At 37.4% G+C, this 17,601-nt stretch overlaps 1 protein-coding gene across 1 annotated transcript in view; it reads right to left on the bottom strand.

Moving 5' to 3' along the window:
* Positions 1-17,601, bottom strand: part of ULK4 (unc-51 like kinase 4) — a 179,011-nt gene that overhangs the window by 155,219 nt on the left and 6,191 nt on the right. Inside the window, exons 3-12 of the mRNA XM_083379010.1 lie at positions 14,443-14,542; positions 11,940-12,079; positions 11,673-11,832; positions 11,205-11,306; positions 9,277-9,360; positions 7,677-7,752; positions 7,456-7,551; positions 2,598-2,719; positions 2,413-2,482; positions 2,031-2,112 (exon numbers count right to left, since the gene is read on the bottom strand). Coding sequence (XP_083235136.1) covers positions 2,031-2,112; positions 2,413-2,482; positions 2,598-2,719; positions 7,456-7,551; positions 7,677-7,752; positions 9,277-9,360; positions 11,205-11,306; positions 11,673-11,832; positions 11,940-12,079; positions 14,443-14,542 — 1,032 coding nt within the window. The remainder of the gene's footprint in view (positions 1-2,030; positions 2,113-2,412; positions 2,483-2,597; positions 2,720-7,455; positions 7,552-7,676; positions 7,753-9,276; positions 9,361-11,204; positions 11,307-11,672; positions 11,833-11,939; positions 12,080-14,442; positions 14,543-17,601) is intronic.

Below are 17,601 nucleotides of genomic sequence, written 5' to 3' on the forward strand. Positions count from 1 at the left end.
TCCTATTTCGTAAGTCTTTATTGCTTGAGTTTTTTTTTATTCCCAGGTACCTTTTCGCCCTAGCTTTCCTGACTGCATTTCAAATTTTTAGAATCAGTTCTGTTTTACTGTGCCCTTTTAATCTTGAGTTAATTTTTAATTTTGTTTCTAACAAGGCTGGTTTTTAGTAAAAAAAAATATTTATATATATGAAGAGACTTATAAATGTATATTTGTTGCTATTTCCCAAGTAGTAACAATTTTTAAACAGTTCTGACAGGCTTAACAGCCATGTTAGGTTTTACTCTCTCAATATAAATGATGGAAATAGTTGCAAGAAAAAGTATGTGAACCCTTTGGGATTACGTGGAGTTTTGCATGAATTGGCCATAAAACGCGCTCTAAATGTCATGTAAGTCACAACAATAGAAAAACACAGTCTGCTTAAAATAATACTACACAAACATTAGCTGTTGTCATGTTTTAATTGAACATAAGAGGGAAACATTCACAGTGCAGGGTGGAAAAAGTATGTGAACCTTTGGACTTAATAACTGGTTGACCCTCCTTTGGCAGCAATAACCTCAACCAAACGTTTCCTGTAGTTGCAGATCAGACCTGCACAACGATCTGGAGTAATTTTGGACCACTCCTCTTCACAAAACTGTTTCAGTGTAATCGGGTTGAGGACAGGACTCTGACTGGGCCACTCCAGAAGGCGTATTCTGTTCTGTTGAAGCCATTGTTTTGTTGTATTACTTGTATGCTTTGGGTCATTGTCCTGTTGCATCACCCATCTTCTGCGGAGCTTCAGATGGCGGACAGATGGTCGTACGTTTTCCTGCAAAATGTCCTGATAAACTCTGGAATTCATTTTCCCATCAATGACAACAATCTGTCCAGGCCCTGAGGCAGCAAAGCAGCCCCAAACTATGCTGCTCCCTCCACCATGTTTTACAGTGGAGATGAGGTTTTGATGTTGGTGTGCTGTGCCTTTTTTTCTCCACACATAGTGTTGTGTGTTTTTCCCAAACAACTCAATTTTGGTTTCATCTGTCCACAGTATATTTTGCCAGTAGTGCTGTGGAACATCCAGGTGCTCTTTTGCAAACTTCAAACGTGCTGCAATATTTTTTTTTGGACAGCAATGGCTTCCTCCGTGGTGTCCTCCCATGTACTCCATTCTTGTTTAATGTTTTCCTTATTGTAGATGTGTCAACAAAAATGTTAGCATGTGCCAGAGATTTCTGTAGGTCTTTAGCTGACACTCTAGGATTCTTCTTTACCTCATTAAGCATTATGCGCTGTGCTCTTGCAGTCATTTTTACAGGATGACCGCGCCTAGGGAGAGTAGCAACAGTGCTAAACTTTCTCCATTTGTAGACAGTCTGTCTTACCATGTACACATGACCATCAAGGCTTTTGGAGATACTTTTGTAACCTTTTCCAGCTTCATGCAAGTCAACAATTCTTGATCGTAGGTCTTCTGAGAGCTCTTTTCTGCGAGGCATGGTTCACGTCAGACAGTGCTTCTTGAGACCAGTAAACCCAAAACAGGTGTGTTTTTAAAGGGCAGGACAGCTGTCAGCAACACATCCAATATCATCACACTGATTGGAGTCAAGGTTGGCTCACTCCTGGCTCCAATTAGCACTTGGAGAAGTCATTAGGCTAGAGGTTCACATACTTTTTCCACCCTGCACTGTGAATGTTTACATGTTATGTTCAATTAAAACATGACAACAGCTAATGTTTATGTAGTATTATTTTAAGCAGACTGTGTTTTTCTATTGTTCTGACTTACATGACATTTAGAGCGCATTTTATGGCCAATTCATGCAAAACTCCATGTAATCCCAAAAGGTTCACATACTTTTTCTTGCAACTGTAAATGTTGTTTCATAAGATTTTAATAAGTTTGTTAAGTCTTATTTACAGAATTTAACCCAAAATATTATATTGGGTGGCAAATATCATTTGGAAAAGTGCACACATATGCCTCATACTTAACCATGCCAACTTCAGGTGGGAGGAGGGGCACGGAATCCTACCTTTGCTGTAGGACTTTCATAAGTTCTCTGTGCTGAATTTGAAGACAGAACCACAGTGCTAATTCTAGGGATGGGTCGAGAACTAAAAGTACAAATAGAAGAAAAAGAAATAATTCTAATTATTTCATGCATATTTAACAATCAAAACATTTTCAAAATTTTTGCTTATACAGACTAATCAGACCAAGATTTTCCCATGTATTATTCCTGTTTGCCCATTCCCAGAGACTTTTCCATACAGCTAACAGATTATAAATACAATTCTTAACAACATTGTTTTATTTCTCATTTGATGAGTAATTCTAACATGAATTTCTCTTCTTATAGGATAAGAAATTTTAATCTTCATCAATTGTCTAAAGTGCTACACATTTTTTCATACCTGAGAAGAAATATGGATTCATTTGATTCACCATCAACAGCACTTTTAGGATGCAATTCTTCTGGACTTTCTGCCAAGAAAACCCAGTACTGAAATCAATCTGAACAAGTATCAAAAGGTAGCATTTCAATCTTGCATTTTATTTCTGAATATAAATTATAAATGTATTGAAACAATAATCTTACCTAGTTTGAAAGATTTATTTAAAAGGGTGTTCTCAGTTCCTGGGAACATAAATTCTGATATTTTTTTATTTCCAGAACATTTCTCAGAATTCCCAGATTCAGGGATCTTGGCATTTTCATTACTGTTTAAATAAAGAGCAATTAAATAGAGTTAATATAAAAATGCATTTTATTTAAAAAGAACTTTAACAACGGGGAAACTATTTATAGATTACTTTATTCATAATATAGTTGAAAATAATAATTTTGGTATTTATCACTAAATCAAAGAAAGAATTTACATAGAGCTACTGTACTCTTGAAGATCATTTGAAAACTTCAGTTGAGGCAGAATGTAGCTGCAAGGGTTGTAACTGGTATAAGTCAGCATATGTAACACCACTGGTTTGTGGGCTGCAGTGGCTGTCAATGTGTTTCCAGGTGCAATTCTTCACACAACAGAAGAAATCTTCCCTTAGTAGACTTCAAAAGGCTTTGATAGGGCCTCAAAAGAACTCCTGAGGTCACTTCCAGATTATAATGTGATGTAATTAATGCAATTAAAAGTAAAAATAATTAAATAGATGACCAGTGAATAATAATATTAACAATATTTAACTTTCATTAAAGGAAAAGGAAATAAAATTGTACTTTTTTATTCTGGCCCTAAACATATTTTGGGACATGTGATATCAAAAAGACCAAATGTGACCCTTAGCCTGCAAAATATTGTGTACTTTGTCTTACAATCTGAACTTATTAGAATTTACAGTCAAAAGTCAAATATGCTCTCAGTGACTTTGGGACGACTTGTTCAGTAAATCAGTGAAACAGGACACTGCTCTTGTCAACATATTCTTCCTGCTTTCTAATGTGTCATAGATTTTTAATTGGAAGCCTAAGCAAAGATTGTCTTTACATTTAAAATGCAGCATTAAAACACTACAGCTAATTTTTGATTTACAACTACAATAGAGACTCATTTCCAGACATGTCATTACAGTTGTAAAATGAGATACTCATAGAACCAGATCTGATTTTACATTTTGTAATGGTGGTTGTTAAATGAATCATCATGATTGTTAAGTCACTTCATGATCATTAAACAAATGCTACAATCTAAGTGTGAACCCATTCTTCCAAATGAGTGGAGGGTTTTTTTGTTAGAAGCGAGCAAAAAAGATTGCAAATTATAGTCATATGACTGCAAGACCCTGCAGTTAATTGTAAAGATGAGCTTTTTCCAAATGTTCGAACTGCGTCACATGACAATAGAAGCAGGTGTGGCATGAAATTTTGTGGCAGAGGTGTTTTATTGGCCATATGGTTGGTAAACATCCGTTCATCAACTGAGTACTACCTATATAAACAAACAAATTAACTGAAACTTTCTCTTTGTCATAACACTTGTGTCCAATATGCAGTGGTAGGATTCAAATATGTAAACAACTAATTCTCTGTGTGGATGCCGCTTCCAGAAGTCTGTTCTGGGCCTGGGCAGCAAAAAATTAACTACCGGTTCTGCCAAACTGGTGCGAACTGGCTGAATCCCACCATTGCCAATATGTAGATATGAAGATGTATTCCGAGCTACCAAAAAAAAAGCATTTTGTCTAACATAGAGACAGAACAGAAGAGCATCATCAAGTAAGAACTCAAAGCATATACAAACATAATTAACACTCTTCCTATAAGCAATTTATTTGATGTAATATTAACAATGAAATTGAATTCAAAGTTGTTGTTATTATTATATACACTGCAATCTGAAATAACAACTGCCAGTTCTTTAGCTGGGATTCCCCTTCATACACATCAAGTCCTTCCCAACCTAAGATATGTAATGTATTGGAGTAGCATGTGTGTGAATTCAAGCAGTATGGTCTTTTGTACTGACCAATTGAAACATTATCAATGTGTGTATTTTCCAAGTGCCATCCAATATTTTTTGATGTGGTATCCAGTGTGCCGATAACTACTGGTACCACCATTGCTGATTTATGCCATAAACTTTCAATTTCAATTTTTAGATCTTGATAACTTGTGACCTTCTCCAATTCTTTGTTCTGCTCAACTATTTCCTGATATTTACACATCAATTATTCAAACTTTCTTCTTTACAACCACAATTAAGTCTCGTGTGTTATGAGCCAAGACATTAGCAATTTGCATTTCAAAATCTCTCAGTATTTTACCTCACCCATTGCCCATTTTAACCATGACTACTTTTTCAACTCTATGTTCCCATCATTTTTTTACTTTTTACTTTGTATAACTTGATCAAGGAACAAGGTTCCGGAAGAATTTCAAAATATATTAAATAAAGATATAACAGTCCAGGAAATTATGGAACCCATTAAAAAACAAAAAAGTAATAAAACACCTGGCCCTGATGGATTACTGTCCAAAATATATAAAAAATCTCCAAGAACCCTATTGGATTTAATGAGGTACTAAACACAGCAAAAACTCCAAACTCATGGAAAAAAGCAATCATCTCACTAATACCTAAAGAAAACTCTGATTTGACCTGCATTAAAAACTATAGGCCCATTTCTTTACTGAACACGGATTACAAGATTTTCATGACTATAATGGCAGAAAGATTTAAAAAATATTTAGCTAAATTTATCCAAACTGACCAAAACGGCTTCTTGCCTAAAAGACAAATTAGACATAATGTCAGGATCATACTAGACATCTTAGAATATTATGAATTACACAGTGAAAAACAAGTGGCATTAATTTTTGTTGATGCTCAGAAAGCGTTTGATAATGTTAAATGGAATTTTATGTTGACTCAACTCAAACAGATGGAATTCGGGGGGAAATTTATAAATATGTTTAAAGCAATCTTTTCCAAACAAAAGGCAAAAGTAATCATAAACGGAGAATTAACAAATAGCATTCAAATACAAAAAGGTACGAGACAAGGCTGTCCACTACCTCCTTTATTATTCATTCTTTCTTTAGAAGCACTCACAAGAATAATCCGAAAAAATAAGGATTAGAAATCAGAAAAGAGACATTTAAATTACAGGCTTATGCAGACCATTTAGTTTTTATTCTGGAAGACCCCTTAGAATCTGGAACAAGATTATTACAGGTGCTGGAAAATTATGGAGATGTTGCGGGACTGAAGATCAATAAAGGAAAAACTAAAATGTTAGTTAAAATATGTCCACTTTACAAGAAACTGAGGTAGTAGAAAAAATTAATATCCAAGCATCCAAAAGAGTAAGGTACTTGGGGATCCAACTGTCGGCAAGATATTTTACACTCAAAAGAGAAAATTATGACAAGTTAATGGACCAAATTACAGCAGACCTAGACAGATGGAAAAACTTGCAGCTCTCCTTAATGGGGAGAATAGCGACAATCAAGATGAGTATACTTCCCAAATTAGTGTATATTTTAACAGCAGCAAGATTGGCATATGCCCAAAAATGGAAAAGAAAGGAAACATCCACTGAAGAAGAAATAATAGATAAAATTTTATCCTGCACCGAAATGGACAGGTTAACCCTAGAGATCAAAAATAATTGATTTGATTTTTACAAATTCATTTTCAATTTTTTATTCATCCAGCATAATTATTATATTGAGTTTCCATAGACCTTTTCAAAACTAATTGTTTCATTCATTAATTCATTCATTCATTCACCTACTTACATACCTACCTACTTGCTACACTTAACAATCTAAGATAGAAGCAAACAATTAAAAATCAAATATAAACAGACAGAATTAATAAAAATGCAAAAATCTGGCTGGAGTTCCTGCTAGAGTCTTTAACTAAGAAGGAAATCAGTGTCCTGCATTTTGTGGACCATGACAGGTAGGTATCTGAGGTTTCAAGTTGATTCACAGATTCAGAACCTAATTGCACAATATCATACATATAATAGCTGCCAAAAAAACTCTATACAAATACAACCTGCATTCATGGGCCCTGCTCACAATATCACTTCTATAGCTTAACTATCTTACAATAGAGAAAGTTTATTTCAAGAAATATTACAAACTAATAATCATTGTGAACCAATGTTCCATATGAAAAAGAAGTTTAGCCTTATAGTATGGCTATAGCTCTTAACAACTAAGCAACGAATACACCAGACTTTTTTAACCATATAATTTTTCAAACATTTTTAATCTTACTAATATTTCTAAACTATATGGGAGCCATTGCAATAATCGTTTTGTCACAAAGAGCTAAACATTTTAGCTTATATATATTGTAGTGGTTTAGCTGTTGTATTTCAGCTCTGTAATTATTATTTACTCTGTTGTCAATTTTCTGTTGTACTATTTTTATTTGTTGCCTAGAAAACATATATGACTATGTAATGTTCATAAGTCTTATAAACAATAAATTATAGAATAATCTCTAGCTGTCATGGTTCCAATAAGAGACCAAATAAATCAGAACTCCGAGGCTAGAGAATTCCTCAAAGAACATGTTTATTGGTTAGATGGTATCAGCACAGTCAAAAGTGAAACCAACACTGGAATCCCTTCCAAAGAGAAACACTATTACAAAGTTAAACTTCCCACCCCATTGCTATGCAATCAGTTATGTGTCCCAATAGAATAGTTTGGTAGACTTTCTAACCAAATGATCACACCCCCCACCTAACCGACAGAAATTACCTTGGTTCCACGGGACAGTAAAATGTTTAGACTAGCAGAAATCTTCCACACCCGTTCCCACTCTTGTGGCAACCTAGAACGAGCAAGATGGCTGCAGCCTGGTTCATTGTAGAGTTGATACTAGCAAGATTAGTATAACTGACAGATTCAAAAGAATAATTATATCACAGATCTTTTTAAATAAGTTATAGTTTTTAAATAAGTATTTCTATGCAGTGTACCATACCTGCAATTTGTATCTTGGCTGGAAACAGATTCAGTGGGAGTTTGGATAAAGGCATCTTGCCAAAAAGGATGCTTTAATAGTTGTGTCCAAGTTGATCTTTAATGCAATTAAAATATTTATTTTAAAATCCAACAAGTAAACGTAATTTAAATATTAGAAAGTGTAATTTTTAAAAGTTATATATACTAGTATATGAATATTAATATGAAATAACTTTTCACCTTTTCTGAGGATCCTTTTCAAATAAAGAGTCAAGCAGGTTAAGAAAATCTGAAGAGGGTTTTAGAAGTGCTGATTCTAAAAAACATACATATTGTATTTCATAAAAAAGGTGATTTTACTAAGTAAAACAAACTTCTAAAAACAATGAATTATGAATACAATTTAAAAATTAATTCAAATATTTTCTGATTGAAGAAGATATTTGAAGAATCTCAAATTCAGTAATTGAGGGAAATATCTGATTATTACAGTAATTCCTAACCTTTATTTCCATAAATTGGAGGAAAAAAATGTATGTAGAAGTCCCAGAAACATTTCATTGGGTTAGACAACAATAAAATTGATTATTTTGAGAACATAACATCATTTTTCATCTCTCATTATTGATCTGACTAATTTCTAAAACAAATATTTGGCACAGTGATATAAAAGCATAACTGCAACAGACTAAATATGTATGTTATGTACTATTTAATTTTAATTAAATTGCTGCTGCCATTTTTACAGAATATTGTTTGATAAATGCCCACTTCACCTTGAATTTGAAACATGTCCCTAATGTCCAATTGGTTTTCTTCCCCCAGAATATTACCATAGAAATACATTTACTCTTCAAATATTCCCTAAGAGTTACAACCAACATTTCTCCTAAATATTCTTCCCCAGCTGTTTTTATGGCATCTTAATTATTAATGTTACAAATGCTAGAATAGCAAAACACAGCTTTGTTATACTAACAGACTGGTATTATATATTCAGCTAGAAATTATGTGAAGCAGAATTGATAAATTTAAATGTGAGTCTTGTAATTTATCATTTTTCTCATTTTTTTTTTGTTAATCAATGATAACTAAGTCTGCAGTTTTCCAATTGGCACTTGGTAGTTGAACTACCAAGTAAATCTACAGAAATGTTTTATCAGAAGACACTGGAATATGTACCGTTATAGGAGAAAAAATGAATTTCTGAAAAAAGAACAAAGCCAGGATAATTTTTGTCCCACTCTTCATACCTTACCAGGTTTAAATACATCACTTATCTGGAACATTGAGTCCAAGTGCATTGCCTCTTTTGCGCCTTTTGTCCTACTGAGCATTAGAAATAAGCTGAGGTAGCAAGCAAAAGATAACCTGATTCTCTTGGAGCATCCATACCAGCCAATTTCCTACAGGCAGGACAGATTATTTTTCCTATAATAGTATACTAAGTGTTTTAGATTAAAAATAAGATGTCCCATTTCCAGGCTCTGCTTGAGGGATATCTATTTAATATATTAAATGTGGCTACTACCATTGTTATGGAAATTTAGATAGAGCTGTCTTGATATTAAAGCTTCAAAAAAAAAGAGAAATAGGTTGAACACTTTATACTGCATTCAGAGAATTTCAAACTTTTAAACAGTTCATATTCAAAATGTTTTTCATACCCTACTTCCTTCTCTTCTCCCTTCTTATGAATATAGAAAATACAAGAGATATAGATTTAATAACTTCCTTAATAAATGTTACCTCCCCGTTAGGACTTTAAACAATTATGTTACTGTGCAAGAACTGAGAATTCCAGGTGACCTCAACCTTTTCTCTATAAGAAGAACCATACCTTTCTGTTTAGGTGGGGCAGGATCTTCATATAAAATGTGTTCTTTTAATTCAACAATGTTTTTTGAATTGAAAGGAGGTCTTCCTATAAAACAGATTTTATAGCAGATTTCAGTAAAACTTTAAAAAAATGGAGCAACAAAAATCTATAAAAGTTCATTTAAAAGCACACACTCACTGCATTCAGCATTTAAAATCACTGGAGCGTTGATACCATCACATAAGCTGACCTTCAACTTGGCATTAATTTTATGATCCCCCAGCATAACGTAAAGACACAAAAAATCTTATCATTAGATTTCAGTGCAAACCCATGTAAGCATGGTGAAATCTTAAACAAGATTTTGTTGTTCTTATTATATGAGAGCTCACAAAATAGTCCAACTCTCCAATTTTTTAGCGTTGTTACATTAGCCTTTTAATTTTAATATTATCAGGGCTGAGGAGGAGACCAGGCATCATTCTAATAATTCCAGGTGCCCCCATGCATCTAGGATAAAAACTCTTAAATATATCAAAATCAGTGCATTTTGATAATGTCTTGCACAAGAACGTAATAAAACATTTTTGAAGCTCTACTTGGTAGTTCAACAGAACTTAAATGATTGCATTAGAAAGCTCTCAGAACATTTGCTAAGGATGAATTATTCACACACCTGTAGCCAAAGCAACACAGCAGGAGTTTATCACTACTGTATCACTGTTGATAAAAATATAACAGATGGTTTATACAAAAGGGTTTAAGAGAAACCAAATAAATTAATTTTGCTTTAATGTGGAAAATGTTAACATGTGAATCCAGGCAGGGTGGTCTTCTCCCTCTGTCCCCAACTCTGAAGTTTAGTAATAATGGTACCATCTTCTTTAGACAAATACCAATGGCTCAGACACATAATAAAACAAACCTATTTCTTGGGATACAGTTTATTATTTTAATCATCTATTTTTATAATTTGCAACAACTATGCTAACAATTATATCTAGTTGCAAAAAACGACAATGAGAAAAATCTCTCTGTGTGTGTGTGTGTGTGTGTGAGAACACATATGCTAATAAACCCCCTAATATACATATTTAAATTCTGTAATTTTTATGAACAAACATACAAAAAACAAAATATCCATATTTTACATGTATGAGAAATACTAAAACTATGGGACACAACTTTATTAAATTTTATTCAATTTCTATAGCTATCCATCTGAGATAAGTGACTTTACATATTGATCAATCACAAAGTCAGATTAAAACCAAGTACAGGTACAATAAGAAATATATTATTAAGATATAATAGCAACATTATAATTATAGAATATCCAGATAATATTAAGTTAGTTAAATATTCAGAAACTAGCAATTATCAGTAGGCTAAAAAACATTAAGGAGTTGGAGTTACATCCAAAATATTGATAATCTCAGAAAATAAAGCATGTAAATACATAATACAAACAGATAATCAACATGTTCAGTAATGTTCTGCATAGTGTAAACACCTAACCTGGCATAAGCTCACTGAATAACAAGATCTTTGGTTGCCTGAATCAAATGATATATTTATTTTAAAAATGAACAACTGTTACTCTTTGACCAACAGCAGAGAATTCTACAGTTATACTCTGATAACCTCACACATCACTAAGGTTTTCATTAAGTTTAGCTCAGATTAAGATGTTTGTCCTCTGCTAATGGAAATTCTCCAAGTCTTATACTATGATTTTCTAACTCTATTTTAGTGTTTGTATTTTCTTTTGTGTTATTTTAATCTGTATTATGGATGAGGAATTGTATGTCCAAGATTTATTTGCAAAGAAATTCACATAAAGTCATGAAGACAGGACACATAAACTCTCAGAACCCTAACATCTATTAATATTTATGGTATTAATTAAAAGTGTAATACTAATTATACAAACATGAATCTTGTAATACCTGAAAACATTTCATACAATAGGCAGCCCAAACACCAAAGATCACTGGCTACAGAAAAATCAGCTCCTTTAATCACTTCTGGTGCAGTGTATACCAATGAACCTGCAAAATAAAATAATGAGCAATTCTTTGTTCTGATGTTTTTCCAATCCTATGTTTCTTAGAAACTCATGGAATGATTACTAAGACCTAGTTCTAATGCTGAAATCAATCAGTGTATAACTGACTTCTTATTCTCAGATGCAGCTTCAAAAGAAATACAGCAACATTCAATTATATGCAAGTATAAAGACAAATAATAAGCTATATCTATATAAGAAAATGTCCAAAGAGGGATATTTATCAATATTATTACTCAGTGAAGTAAACAATCATTATTGAACTTGTCCTGACATCAGTTAATGAAAAATTATCATATGCATTGATTAGAATTTAGCTGCTGCTGCATTTAAATATTTTGATATATACCTCTGATTTTATCTTTCAAATTTTCTCTTGTGCTTCCAGAACTATTATCTCCTGGCTCATCTGTGCCAATCAAACCAAAAAAATCTTCTAGATTTTCACCTTCTGCTCTAGCCAAGCAAAAATTACTGAATTTCAAAGTGCCAGGTCCTTCCAAGAGAATCTGTAAAGTTAAACACAAACTGAAGTATTAAGTAGCAGTTTCATAAATTTAAAAGGAATTATTTATTTTCAGAAATCACGTATCAGTGCAAATATATGTTCCTTTACCTTCCTAGGTGTGAGATCACAGAAAATAATTCCAAGCTCATGTATATGATACAGTCCAGTAATCAAATCAATACCAAATTCTCTGATGACATTCTCAGGTAGATGTTCATCTTGAGCAATTAGCATTTCTAATGATCCACCTGGGAAGTATTTATGAATAGTCATTAAAACATTAATCTCATCTCTGCAGTGCTATTTTTGTTAAAAAAAATTAAGCTGATTTCTATGAAAAACATCTAATTTTCATAAATGAAAGGAGAAATCTGCTCAGAATTTATTATGCATTGCCTGATGTAAAGATGATTGATGGCATCTTATTTAATAAATCTTACATAAAAAATGTCCTTTCCTGTCTCCAGTTAAATCATTCCTTTTCTGCATTTCAAGTCAATGACTAAGCCTATTGTTTGTCTATTTAACAGTAGGTCTGTTAGAATACAAAGTTATTTAGAACTGACAAATTTATTTCAAGATAAGTGATAAAAATATTATCTAAAAATTCAGTAAGGACCCAAAGAATCATGTTAATAATAAAAGATACCAATACAGAAAATAGGACACTAGATATGATAAAAATCAGGAGCTGGTTAATAATACATAAAAATAAAACCAGTGAAGTTTGAATTCTGTTTATTTAACATTCCTAGAAAAAGAAAAAGGTTTTCCTCAGGCAATGAAAGAATATTTTCAATGTATATTACTAATAGAGCATCTCCAGTAAAATCACCATTTTCCTAATGGCAACTTGCTTCATTTGATTTAAGTCCTCTGATAGAGAATTTGGATTTAATTGAGTTATATATGGAGTTATCCTTCAGATAGGTGGTAAGTTGTTTAGCGTTTGATGGGTAAACATTAGTACTTTGAAACAAGGAAAATAAGGGCTGTCATCTAGCACAATACTGGCATGTGATAATGTCAACCATTCCACTATGAACAATCTATCTCTTTTCTTATGAAGGTTATAGAACAGTGGTGGCACAGATGCCAGAGGCAGCACTCAGAGCCCTCTCTGTGGGCAGCCGCGCCATGCCCCGGTGGTGGCAACTGTCCCTCTTCAACCAGCCACCTGCTAATTCACTGCGATCCCATGTGACTGAATGCATCCCGGCACAGCTGGTTTCCCTCCCCCGCATCCTGTCCCTTCTGGCCTCGCATGCTCTCCTTTTCCCAGGCACAACCCACTGCATCACCTCCTCAGCTGTAGGCTGACCATCCATCTCGGAGGCGGCTTCTTTGAACTGCTGGCGATGGGCTGCGGAGCCCCAGTGTGCCTGTCAAGGGGCCGGCAGGCTGTGGCTACTGACAGACGCTGTTGCCCCCCGTGCGCTCGCTGGCCTCTGTCTGCGGGAGCCGATGGTGTCAGGCAGCAGCTGCCCCAGCCCTTGTCTTGCCCCATGGCAATGGCACCCCTACCCTGCCTCACCTCACCCCACAGGATGAGTCTCCCGCCTACCGCCCCACCTGCCAGAGACCACCTGGAGCTTCCCCAACCCTACCCAACCCCCACAGGTGTCCCTCCCCACGAGCAACATTGAGGTGACTACACCTACATTGGCCATACCCACCCAATCTTCCATGACCATCACAGCCACACCTACCCAGTGGGCCACGCCCACCTGGCACCCCAAATAAGTGGGTTTGGGGTTGCAGTTTAGGCACTCGGTCTCTAAAAGGTTCGCCACCACTGTTATAGAACATTGTCTAAATCAGCTTTATTCTGATTAGTTTAATTCTGAAAGTATAATTATTTAATGTTACAAATCCATCACTGTCCAGTAACAGAATAAGAGTTAGAAAGGAGTTTGGAAGTCTTCTAGTCCAACATCCCTGCTCAAGCAGAACACCTATATTGTTTCAGAGAAATGGTTGTCCAATCTCTTCTTAAAAGCCTCCAGGATCTACCATTGGCCTAGCAAACTGACAGGAAATACAAACTGAGAAAGTGTGATGTAGTAAGACTGCAAAGAATCAAATATTGTCCTATAATGATAATAACATTTCTGAAATTGCTGTCTTTCCAAAATAACTCTGTCAGGCTTTCCTTTGATTTTATGATATTCAGTTTTATTGTTTTAATCTTTGGTTGTTGTTTGTTGCTTTTATTGTTGCTATATATTCACTTTGAAACTCAAATACTTTGGCCATCTAATGAGAAGGAAGGATTCACTGGAGAAGAGCCTAATGCTGGGAAAGATTGAGGGCAACAGAAGAAGGGGACAACAGAGAATGAGGTGGCCGGAGGGAGTCACTGAAGCAGTAGGTGTGAGCTTAAATGGACTCCAGAAGATGGTAGAGGACAGGAAGGCCTGGAGGAACTTTGTCCATAGGGTCGCGATGGGTCGGACACGACTTCGCAGCTAACAACAACAACAATATATTCACCTGTGATTTTACATGTTACGATGGATTTTTTAAAATTATATTCTATGTAAGCTTCCAAGTCTTTTTTATTATGGTATAGAATTTTTTTCATAAATAAATAAGTAGTTCATCCTCTCACCTGTGCACAATTCCACCACAAGCCAGAGATGGTTGCTTGTCTCATACCATTCATAAAATGTTACTATGTTCTTATGTCTAATTTCATGAGTTAAACGTACCTGTAATAGATAAACATTACACTAAAGTAGGCTTGAATCAATTTGAGTTCTCTAAAATTCTGCTCCTGTGTGTTTTCTTCCGTTAAATAGTTAAACAATTGTATATAAAAAGGAAGCATGAATTCAAATATGTAAAAACTATTCTACTAAACTGTGCAAGATATAAAAGCTGCATTAACTTCTGTTCACTGTAACATACACTTGGATCAGGAGTGCCTAAATGTAAACATGCAATTGCACTTTTTGTAACTGGATAGTTTTCACTATCATTCAGTTTAATGAATTAATTATAATAGCTGGCAATAACTTTCAGCTGGAACATTAAAAATATAAAGTCTTGATTTTGGATCCACAAGAGCCAGTTATTCAAATAAATGCAATCAAGAGCAGATTTTAAAAAATCATAAAATGATTCTAAGTGCAAATTGCTCAGAGGCAAAGAAAAAAAAATTACATACTCAACTGTTGCAAAAAGATTGCACAAACTGACCTATACATGACATAATGCAGTTGTCAAACTGATTCACTAAAAATCTATAAAAATTATCACCTGGCTTGCATCACGGAGACCTGGTTGGGTCCAGAGGGTGGGGTCCCTTTGGTTGATCTCTGCCCACCAGGTTTCCGGGTGCTACACCGGCCTCGGGCTCAAGGTAGGGGCGGGGGAGTGGCGGTAGCTATTAGGGAGACCTTATGTCCACGGGAGACCACCGTTCCTCAGATAGTCGGGTGTGAGTCTCTCTTTTTGAGGTTTGGTCCGGGGGCGCAATTGGGCTTGCTGCTGGTGTACTTCTTGCCTAGTCGCACAGCGGCAGCCCTGCCTGAGCTACTCAATGTCCTCTCTGGGTTGGTGATTGAGTTCCCCAAACTCATAGTTTTGGGTGACTTCAATCTACCATCCCTGGGAGGGTCATCTGAGTTAGCTCGGGAGTTCATGGCTTCCATGACGGCCATGGACCTGACGCAGGTAATTTCTGAACCAACTCATGAGGGAGGCCACACCCTTGACCTGGTTTTCTTATCTGGACGGTGGTTTGATGATCTTGGTGGGGGCTCTCCATTTATTATGCCCCTGTCATGGACCAATCATTACCTCCTGCGGCTGGTCTTCCGTCTTGCCACCCCCCGCCGTGGGGATGCGGAACCAACTAGATGGTACCACCCCAGGCGCTTAATGGACCCTGATAGGTTCCAGGCAGCGCTGGGGTCCCCACCTGCCTCCGTTGCTCACAACTCGGCGGATGCCTTAGTGGAAGCCTGGGAAAGGGCAGCCACTGAGGCACTTGACCGAGTTGTACCCTTGCGGCCCCTGACCCGGTGCAGATCCCAACGAGCTCCATGGTTCTCTGCGGAGCTCCGGGAGATGAAGCGTCGGAAACGGGGCCTAGAGAGCTGTTGGAGGTCCAGCCGATCCGAATCCGACCGGTTGCGACTAAGAACCTATATTAGGTCTTATCTCGCAGCGATGAGGGCGGCGAGGTGTAATTACTTCTCTGCCCTCATCACGTCCGCAGATAATCGCCCGGCCGCACTGTTTAGGGTGACTCGCTCCCTCCTTAATCAGGAGGTGAGGAAGGATCCCTTGCAGGGTCGTGCCGAGGAGTTTGGTGGACAAAATTGCTCAGATTCGGACCGGTTTGGACTCCAGCTGGGCAGAGTCCGACGATCAGGACACGGGCGGTCTTGTCAATGTTATCTGGGAGGAGTTTGACTCTGTGACCCCTGAGGAAGTGGACAGGATTATGGGGAGGTTGAGCTCCACCACATGTTTATTGGACCCGTGCCCTTCTTGGCTGGCTTATGCAGCTAGGGAGAGGACACGAGGTTGGTTCCAGGCAGTTATATCTGCTTCTTTGAGTGAGGGTAATTTCCCCACCGTCTTGAAGGAGGCGGTGGTGAGACCTCTCCTCAACAAACCTGCCTTGGACCCAGCTGTGTTAAACAACTTTCGTCCAGTCTCCAACCTTCGCTTTCTTGCGAAGGTTGTTGAGAGTGTGGTGGTGCATCAGCTCCCTCTGGTTCTGGATGAAGCGGATTATCTAGACCCATCCCAATCGGGCTTCAGGCCCAGGTACAGCACGGAGACGGCATTGGTCGCTCTGGTGAATGATCTCTGGAGGGCTCGGGACAGAGGACATTCCTCTGTCCTAGTCCTATTAGACCTCTCGGCGGCTTTCGATACCATCGACCATGGTATCCTGCTGCGGCGTCTCAGGGGATTGGGAGTGGGAGGCACAGTTCTTCAGTGGTTCTCCTCCTATCTCCTGGGATGCTCGCAGTCGGTGTTGGCAGGAGGGCAGAGGTCGACGCCAAGGGCTCTCGTTTGTGGAGTTCCTCAGGGATCGGTCCTCTCGCCTCTCCTGTTTAACATCTACATGAAACCGCTGGGTGAGATCATTCGTGATGATACCCAACTTTTTATTTCGACCCCAAACCACCGCAGTGATGCCCTCGATGTGATGTCCCGTTGCCTGGAGGCGGTTCGGGTCTGGATGGGGAGGAACAGACTTCAGCTCAACCCTGACAAGACCGAGTGGCTGTACATTCCGGCATCCCGGGACATTCAAAATGTTCCATCTCTTTCTATGGGGGGTGAGTTTTTACCCCCCGCGGATAGGGCTCGCAACTTGGGAGTCCTCCTAGATTCACGGCTTACTTTGGAAGATCACATAGTAGCCGTGACTAGGGGGGCTTTCGCTCAGGTTCGCCTGGTGCGTCAGTTGCGGCCCTATCTGGACCGGGATGCCCTGTGTACGGTCACTCACACGCTCGTGACCTCTCGTCTGGACTACTGCAATGCTCTTTACATGGGGCTTCCCTTGAAGACCACTCGGAGGCTCCAACTGGTACAGAATGCGGCCGCGAGAGTTGTCTTGGGAGTTTCCCGGTACTCCCATGTTACACCTTTGCTCCGCGAGCTGCATTGGTTACCAGTTGTCTTCCGGGTGAGGTTCAAGGTCTTGGTGATGGTTTTTAAGTCCTTACATGGCATGGGTCTGGAATACCTCGGGGACCACCTGCTGCCGGCGTCGACTTCCCTCCGCCCTGTGCGTTCCCAC

The sequence above is a fragment of the Vipera ursinii genome (genome assembly GCF_947247035.1).
Source record: "Vipera ursinii genome assembly, chromosome: Z".
Lineage (NCBI taxonomy): Eukaryota > Metazoa > Chordata > Lepidosauria > Squamata > Viperidae > Vipera > Vipera ursinii.